Source organism: Hevea brasiliensis, chromosome 2, assembly GCF_030052815.1.
Source record: "Hevea brasiliensis isolate MT/VB/25A 57/8 chromosome 2, ASM3005281v1, whole genome shotgun sequence".
Lineage (NCBI taxonomy): Eukaryota > Viridiplantae > Streptophyta > Magnoliopsida > Malpighiales > Euphorbiaceae > Hevea > Hevea brasiliensis.
The window spans coordinates 108,639,394-108,649,414 of record NC_079494.1 but is presented as its reverse complement, the minus strand read 5'-3'; the positions used below and the strand labels follow the sequence as shown (position 1 = coordinate 108,649,414).

Sequence of the window (10,021 nt, the reverse complement as noted above, 5' to 3'; positions counted from 1 at the left end):
GAATTCAAAAATGTCGGCTACGATTGTTAAACAAAAGATTCGAAGATAGCAATCTGTTTCAATGTATATAAACCTGCACTTGCAAAGCAAAACCATTAACCTTCAATCCACAGATTTCATTGAGAACTACAGATTAAGAGGAGAATGGCAAGTCAGTGTCCAGGTAATTTAGGCACAAGCTAGTGTATGCGAGTCCTCTTTTAATAATCTTTTTCGCTGCCTTCATGAATCACTATTATCGATCATGGTTCTATTTTTAAATATTAACTTTTGCAGTTAAGAATTCATGGCCGGAGCTCGTCGGGACAAACGGGGACATTGCAGCGGGTATCATACAGACAGAGAATGCAAATGTGAAGGCAATCGTGGTCAAGGAGGGATTGCCTATAACTCAGGATTTAAATTTCAACAGGGTCCGGGTTTTCGTGGATGAAAATCGGGTGGTCACTCAAGTTCCTGCCATTGGCTAAACAACGAATTTATTACCTCAATGGAGCAGAAATTATATAATAAAAAAGTAATAGCAAATAAATAATATCTGTTCTTTATGATTTGAGGAATAAAAATTTGTGTTAATTTAGATTTATGTGGATCCTATATAAGCAATTAAAAGTTTGATTATTATTCCAATTAAATAAAAATATATTAATAGGTTTATTAATTTTTTTTTAAATTATAATTCTATAAATCAGATAAGGCCATTTGAATTTAAATTTTTAATTAAATTAAAAAATACATTTATTATTGAACTAATTTTGCAAGTTACTCATTAGCCTTGTTACTCATCTCCCTTCATAACTTATAAATCAATATGAAATGAATATCCCACTCTCACATGCAGTCTAGTTGTGGTTCAACAGCCACTTTGATCAATTGGATACTGAAAGAAGCTGTTGGAGAATAAAAATCACATCACTCTGTAATTTTTGCTTTTTTTTTAATAGATAATATTTCATTGAATTAAAAGGTGTAGGCCCAATATACATAAAGCATCCAACTAGGATTAAGGATTACAAAATAAGGCCTACGTCTGATCTTTAAACACTTTAACCTAAAATTAATAATAGCATCACATAAGCCCAAATTAAAAATCAAGACATGCTAAAGACTACCCAAATCAAGCCTAGGGAAAAGGCCACAGGCCTAAGAACACACTAACCCTGGAGTCGACCGCCACAGAGGGGATGGAGCGCCGCCAGCATCCCAAACCACGTTTGCAGAGCTGCTATCGGGGGAGAAAGACAAGGCGAAGCGCAAAGGAATCTAGCACAGCACATGCCTACACGCAAGAACATACTTACACAAAAACTCCCTAGATGACAAGCAAAATCAAAAGGGCCCAAGAGCCACAAACAGACTATCGTAGAACCATGGTAGGCTTATCATCGGTCGTTTGAGAGTTGAAAAGTGACCTACTACAACTCTCTCGTGCCCTCCGAATTGAGTTGCTTCTGGACAAAACCTACGAGCGGCCACTTCCAGTGGCGGATGTAAGCTGCTAAAAGAAGGGTAATTGATTCTTTTTAATATGTTCTAACTTTTCATAAATTTAATTATAATTTTTTAAAAAAATTTAAAATTAATTAAAATAAAAAAAACATATTATACATTTAAAAATTATAACATTTTCAATAATTAATTTTATTAAAATAAAATAATATAATTATATGTGTATAAATTAATAAATGAATTTTAATTTTTTTTATAAAAAATATATATTTAATAATATTAATAATAATGTATTTTTTTATTATTTTCAAATTATTGAATTTGGCTTAATCTAATTGTAAGTTATTACTATTATATTTTTAATAATATTTTTTTTTTTACCAAGACCCAGCAAAAAAAAATTATTGCTACTGCCACCTCCCATAAACTCCATTCGGTCTATGTAAATATAAGTTTACAGTGTGGAGAATCCCCATTCGATGGTTTGACAAAGTTGGATTCCATATGGGTCAGGGGAGTGGACATTGCATCTTTCAATTATTTTGGTGGAGAAAATCTTGGACCACGGCACAAGAACGTGACATATAGAAGTTGGCACCATTTCATATAATAACAAACACTAATTTTTTTTTTATCTTTTAATTTCAATTAAAATTAAAATTTAATTTAAGATTTTATAATTTTAAAATAAATTAAATTCATATTATTAAAATAAAATTGATTGGTAAAACACTGCTAATCTATCTTTGATACTGTTGTTGAACTTTTCGTATGGATTTGAACCTGCAAGTTTCAATATTAGTATTGAAGATATCATATGTTAATTAGAGAGAATATCGTGCAATGTTGGGGTGCAATTTCTATTTTAAGAAAAATTCAATGATAATAGGAATCGAAATCGCTAATAAAATGAGGTACTTATTCTTAATGAATGATATTTATATTGGATTAGAATTATATAAATTCGATTATTTTGAGATGTTATTCCACCAACTACATTTCATATAGTAATATACATGTTTTATAATGCAATTGTAGTTACCTCTAAACAAGTCATCAGCCTAGATAACACAATTGCTTTTGTGCAAGTAAATGGACAACTCAATTTTTAAGTCTTAGAAATTTTTGAATTTTGCATATTGAGCTATTTATTTTTTTTTATAAATTGTGTCATTGAATCTATGATTTTTTTAATATAAAGTTACAATTAAAATCTATTTTAAAGATATAAATTAAGAAATGGAAACATTCTGTGTGTCTTTCTTCATAATTCAAGTGGTGATCACTTGGCTGCCCCTTTCACAGGCAAACCCAAGTATAGCTGCGGTGTGAGTGGCTGAATAGTTTCTATTTGCCATTACTATTAGTTCTGTTATTAAAAAAATATCTTTTAAAAATATACTAATTAAAAATATTAAAAATTAAATTTAACATGTATTAACAATAAAAACATTAAAATAAAAATTTTCAATTTACTTTTTTCAATATTTAAAATAATACTTTTTTGAAAAGTGATTTTTTTTTTTTTAATTATGAAACTGAATACTAAAAAGGCTTTATATTTATGCATAAGTGAGTCTTATCTATATCCAAGTGTATACACATATCACATTGTATGAAATTATGATTATTTTATCCAAAATCATGATAAGTCCTATTTAAATTTATAGTTTATTATCGGGTGTATACCCTATCGTGCGTACAAGAATTTTCCATCCATGCATACAATTTCCAAAGTGGAGCGGCCTTAATATCCACCAATAAAGATAAAAGCCCTGGAAGAGGCTGCTCTTTTTATATCGCAGTTCCACCATCATCTCCAAGAGTTAAGAAAAGCACCCTAATCCTTCTAGACAACTTCTATGTATTCTTTTTCACCATGAAAATAAGCAGAAAAAGTACAATATGCAAGACTCTGATAATCATGCTAGTGATCTTGTTGGTTCAGGTTCACATAATGAAACCTTCAGTAGTTTCTAGGTCTCTTGAAGGAAAGAAGGCAAGTATTGATGATAGTGTAGTGTCAGTTCCATCCGAAAGAAATCCTGTTCCTCCATCTTCTGCTTCACCCTGCACCTACATAAACGGTGGCAGTAGCCATGGTGGCCATTGCTAGATTCACCGGTGAACTTCATATATTTGTGTGGCGTTAATTGGTAAGTGGTATAACTCTGTCACGGTGTGAGATTCCAGTGATTATAAATATATATATCATTAACTAAATAAGATTGAGATGTACATATAAAGTTTTCTTTTAGTTAGTACGCTTTGAATTCAATTGTAAAAGTCAAACTTAATTAATTAGCAGTAATGTATATATTTGCGTATCTTCCATAATTTCCTAATATTTTTCAAGTTTAGCTCATGAACATGGCCAGAAAATAATCAGAGATGCCTTTGTTCTTTGTTCAGTAAAAGGTTTAAACTGACTGTATATCCAACAACAGATTATTCTTTCCCTCTCTGATTACCATCGTTCTCATTTCTTTTTCTATTATTCCTTATCATTTGGTTCATTTCAACCCCAAGGGGTAATGCTTTCAAGCAAGTTGCATATATGGAGGCAAGAATTGATTCACAATCAGCATCCTAATGTTATCAAACTTGCAGCATCCTAATGTTATCTCTGAATCCTGTGGATGTTCCTTCTGGTTCTGATGAAACCCTAGAAGAAAGAAAGCGTAAAATTTTTCTGCTCTGTTTTTCGCTTACACAGGTATTCAAATTTTGTAGAAGGTGTTTGATATGTCGGGATTAATATCTGTATATACCATTAAACATTATATCTAAAAACAGAATGTGACCAAGAAAGTCCAGAGAAAGAATTACAGAAACAAATGTGTTAACCCTATAACATTTTCGTTGGCAAATAGTGCACTGCGTGCAATTAATTAGTGAATGTACACCGCATTCACTTCCAGCTTTTATTTTCTCTGAGCTGCTTTTGGTAGCCTTCGCATATGATTTAATTTGCAGAACAGATTCGAAGCATTCATGTTTGATTATGCTCATGCATTGAAAAATTAAATCAATAAAAGGTACAATTTATGGTGGTTATTTATAGGGTTTTTTTTGTGTTTAATAAGCAAGCAGATTTATTGAAAATATATTTAAAAATCTAGAAAAACATAACACAAGCAAGTCAGCCTAAATCCAAACTAATAAATATCCTCTTAGATGTGACATGTTAAGTAAAATCTAGCAGGAAGTAACAAAACATACCAAGAAAACAATCATGACTAGGGGTGAGCAATCGGTTCAAACAGAACCGAATCGAATCTAACCGAATTACATTATAAAAATCGAACTGTCAATTTTAGAAATCGAACCAAACTGAAATTGGTGAAAAACCGAATCGAACCGAACCACTTTATTTCGGTTCAGTTTGGTTTAAACCGATCGGTTTGATTTTTGATTGATTTTTTAATTTAGACTTGATTTTCAAGTTATTTGGTCTAATTTTAACTTTGGTTTGAACCTAATAACCATTAATCAATGAAATTAAACAATTAATATATATAATTAAATATAATTCATAAATTTTCCATAAAAATAAATTAATTCAAAAATCGATTCGGTTCGATTTAACTATATAAATCACTATTCAGTTCGGTTCGGTTTAACCAATTTTTTTCTCTTCAAAACCGAACCGAACCAAAATAACTGAAATTTTTATAAATTAAAACCGAATCGAACCAATTAAATTTTAAAACCGAACCGATTGAACCGAATTGACTCTATTCAGCTCGATTTTTCGGTTTGAATCGAATTCTGCTCAACCCTAATCATGACAAGGGTTGAAACTTCAAGACTCGAAAGAGCAGCCCCAGAATATAGGAGCAACTCAACATCTCAAATTAAAATATAGCAAGTAATAATCCAACAGCTCTAGAAAATGAATATTGGTGATCATTTTGGTAATACAATTAATCATATGAGCTAGAATATTTAAGAAACTTTCCAGTGACAGTTGGTAAATTAATTATTTTCTTTAAGTTATTCGCAATCTGCAGGATTATTGTTCCTTAATATCAATATTGTGCTTATCATTGCAGTAAGAGTATATATGATGGGCGCTACTGATCAAGGTCTTGATTTTCAATGTAAGTGTGTGTATATTTAATTAATATAACAAAGTAATTGTGATTTAGTAAGATTACAAGAGCACAAGTCCTAACTCCTAACCAACAATTTTGCTTTTTTTTCCCCTGATAAACTAAGATTTTATAAGAATTAGGAAAAAAAAAATTAGCAGATTGAAGCTACCCATGGCCAACCATTTTACTTATTGTCAAAAGCACACCACTATGAAATCCATGGAGATACTCAATTTGCTTTGATGTCCCAAAATATGTCCAAGAGGAGAGTGAATTGGACTCTAAAAATAATTTTTCGGTTCTTGCTCAAAAACTTTAAAAAATTACAGCTTGGTTCAATCTAATTTTCTAATGTGAAATATGTGCAATACAGCTCAATTGATAAGTTGATACAAAGTTGGGTCATAAGCAATCAGTATGCTGATCTAACAGAATATATTGGCATTCAGTAAAAATTTCATTAATCTGAATAAGATTACAACACGGCAAACATAACAGTATACCATATATATTAGTTGATAGCAAATAAAATAGTAAGCAGATTATATCAGATATCAGCAGATTCAGCAGTAAACCAATTATCTCAGTTTGCAGCAAGATTAACAATAAACAGTATCAATTTTCATATCAGTAAAAGCACCTCTGTAACACCCTCACTGTAACCATTTCGTACATTCTATTGTTCTGGTGACTGGTGTCGGTCCGGACAGTCAGAACGTCTCGAAAAATATTCAGATTAGAGTGAGGAATCATAAATAACTTAAATAATAATAAGAAAAATTTAGAAATAATTTTAGAAATAAAATATAACCAAGTTAAATGAGACGATACTCTAGCGATGGGTGACTGTACGGGGAAGTATCGGTAAAGACAGTTACCGATTCCAGACCCGGGAGAAAATTCGTGAAATAATTTTTAAAACTCCAGAGAAGAGTCATTGAGGTTTCTATGGAATTAGAATGCCAAGAAAAGGTTTAGAAAAATTTTTCAATCGGTACAGACAATTTTAGTCTGTTAGGCCAAACGGAGGGCATTTTGGTCATTTCGTCTGCAGAGATGATTTTTAGCTGACTTGTCCAGTTAAGTAAATAATTATTATGATCTAAAAAAATGAATAAATATTGTTAAAAATTAAATTGAAAATGAGTAGAGAAGAAAAGAAAAAGAAAATGAAAGAAAATATCAATTATGACATCATACGATGTCATTAAAAACTTATTCACCAATCACTATTCAACAAGCTTACATAAAACAAATAAAAAGAGATAAAAGAGACCAAAACTTGACAAAAGCAATCTGCTCCTTTCTTCCTCAACCATCCGCACCACCATGGAAGAGTTCTTCTTCCATTTTTCAAGCTTTCAAGCTTGAATTTCCACCCTTCCTCACCCTAAAAGCCCTAACCACCTTCACTAAAAATTACACCCACACCAAGAAGAAGTGTTTGGCTGCTAAGAAATTTGAAGAAAGTGAAAAAAATTCTAAGGTTTCAACAAGCCAAGAGAGTGGTTAAAGAGATTAGTGCACTAGCCATACCCTTTATCTTTCCTAAGCATGAAAAGCATGCTTGATTAAGTTGAAATGGCATGAAAAGAAAAGAAAAGAAAATTTGGAATATGTTTAAGTTTCAATTTGTGGCAACCCTAGGAAGTAAATGAATTTGATGGTTTTGATGATTTTTTTTTAGTTAGTAAAGTTGATTAATGAAGTTTAAGGCATTAGAAATCAAATTGCATGGATATATGATTGAGATTGAAATTATAAGTTAGGGTTTTGTTCTAACTTAGTTTTTGTATTATTGCTTGGAATTTAATGATGTAGAGATGATTTAATGACCAATAGAAGTGTCAAATATGTCAAATGAAGTTTGTAGAGTTGGGAGCATTGAATTTGGGAGTGTTGATTCATATGCAGGAAATTCGGACCTTTGAGTCCAATGTATTTTTTGAGCTATAACTGGAGTTTTATAGGTTCAATTGTAACACCCCTATTTGTATAGCCTGGCATATTTCACTGTTCCGGTGACCGGTGTCGGTCCTGACAATTAAGGAGATTAGAACCACACTTAAGACAACTAGAAAAGCCATAAACACAAATAATTAGTAATGTTCAATTAGTTAAGTATAAATAAGAAAAACAGAACATAAGAGGTTAAACGAGCTGAGAGTCACAGCGATGGATGACCTTCTCGGGGACGACTGCGAAGTCATTTTAAACTCAAATTTCGAACTGTAAAATGTGACGCGGCGATCCTTAGGACCCTTATGAACACAGTGGAAAAGAGAAAATCACGAAAAAGAACTGTTAAGTCAGTCAAATAATTAGGTCAGGGAGCCAGAAGAAATATTGAATTATTTGCAAATCGGGATGAACCGGTGAGGGGCAATTTGGTCAATTGACCCCAAGAGCTGACTCCTGACCTAACTGTCAAATAAAATTGAAGAAAAGAAAATTTTGGAGTCAGGAATTAAATTAAAGAACTAATAGAAAAATAAATAAAAAAAAGAAAAAAAAAGAAAGAAAAAGGTGTAGGGAGATGACATCATGCATGACATCATGCATGATGCCATAAGTATTTTAATTAAAATTTTATTTAATTGGAATTTATGGTCTTCTATAAGATAAAAAGAAAAGAAAAGAAAAAAAAAAACAAAAAGCTCTCCTTCTTCCCATTGTTGCCGCCTCACCATTTCCCTCTCATCTCCATGAATGGCCCTCCATTAAAGCTTGCACTCAAGCTTAAATTTCTTCACTCAACCTTAATAACTCCCATAAAAACCTTACTAGAGCTTATTATCTCAACTTAAGAAGAAGATTGAAAGAAGCAAAAAGAACAAAAGATAGAGATTTGAAGTTCTAAGAAAGGTTAGTATGCTAACTTTCAATTTTTCTACTTTAAATGCATGTTTAGTTACTTAAATGAACTTAGAAACTAATGAAATGAAATAAAAATATGGGGGGAGGACCAAACTGAAATTTTGGCCAGCTTGAAGGGGAGTATGATTTGCATGGTTTGATGGATTTGAATGAGTTTATGGACCTCCATTAGTTGAATGATTATAGTTGAGAGCATTGAAATTAGTTAAATGCAATGAATTAGTGTGGTTAGGGTTTGAGACCTAGGGTTTTGAGGCAAAAATTTGGAGAAATTGGTAAATGATATTTTTGACCTATTGTGAAGTGAAAAATGGTCATTTGTGACCAAATGAGTTGTGTTGGAATGGTTGGATTTAAAGCTAAATTCAGAGGGAGTGTGGTCATGCTGCAAGTCAACTTTGAGGGACCAAAACTGAAATTTTACAAGTCCAATTGGTATGGGATCAATTGGGGATGAAAATAGACACTAAATGACACAATTTTCATTTAGGAAGCATGCCAAAAAAGTGACTAAAACCTAGTGAACAAATTGACCAAAGTTGAAAATTTTCAGGCTGCCCTGTACAAACTGACCAAATGAACAGTATTTATTCATTTGGTCATAACTCGAGCTAGGCAGGTCAAAATGACCTGAAATTTTACCAGAGGTTAGATGAGATATAGACCTAAAACTTTTATGAAGAACACAAATCTAAATTTTGCCAGCAACCAAGCCATTTGGCCACCCCAATTTGGTGACCCAAAACTGCCAGAACCAAAATTGTCCAGAAAATGTTGTATTCAATCCGGTAGCCATAGTTCAAATGGCCATAACTTGAGCTACAAAACTCCAATTGGAGTGATTCAAAAAGGAGAATAAACTTAAGACAATAGGGAACATTTTCTATGAAAAAAGGTTTGCCAAATTCTAACAGTAGAATGACCAATGGAGTAGTGCAACTAGGGACACCAAAACTGAAAATTTGACAATGTTGCCTAAAGGACTTAAACTTTGAGAAAATGACTAAAACCAACAAATTTAATGACCAAAATGTGGTATGTGGGTGAAGTTGGAGTTTCCATACCTATTAAGCCTTAAAAAGTCAACAATTTGACTTGAATAGTATAGTGAATAGTAACCCGAAACATAAAAACTTCGAGAACGTCGAATTTAACACATTAAAGCTAGGTAAAAGTAAAGTTAAATTTATTTTTGGATTTATGCTAAGTTATGGTACTGAAACACTGTGAAACTGTGTGTTTCAGCTGAAAAAGGCTTAGAAGCTCTGAGAGACTGAGTCAAGACCTAGAGCGACTCACGTTAGGTCTGTGCACAATAATTCTTGTTTAAATATTTTATTCTAAAAAATTTGACTCCTTTGACTAATTATGTACTGTGTTGCCATTTTATAATCGCAAATATGACTTTGGAAATTGATCAGATTTTTCATAAATTATTTAAATAAATTGTTTTGAATTGATTTTGTGTTCACACTTAGCATGACAGTATCACATTATTCCTCCTCTATTTATGGGGTTGAGATCGTTTATTTTCCTTCTTCTCCGGCTTGCCAGTTGAGGTTGAGATTGGATGAGTACTCATTAGCTAGCTAGCCACC

The 10,021-nt window shown here is 32.0% G+C and overlaps 1 protein-coding gene across 1 annotated transcript; it reads left to right on the top strand.

Moving 5' to 3' along the window:
- Window positions 1–67: 67 nt before the first annotated feature.
- Window positions 68–491, top strand: LOC110663199 (protease inhibitor HPI). Its single transcript, XM_058130183.1, has 2 exons — window positions 68–163; window positions 277–491. Exons 1-2 carry the CDS (start codon window positions 145–147, stop codon window positions 468–470), a joined length of 213 nt encoding a protein of 70 aa, XP_057986166.1. The 5' UTR covers window positions 68–144; the 3' UTR covers window positions 471–491.
- Window positions 492–10,021: the final 9,530 nt, after the last annotated feature.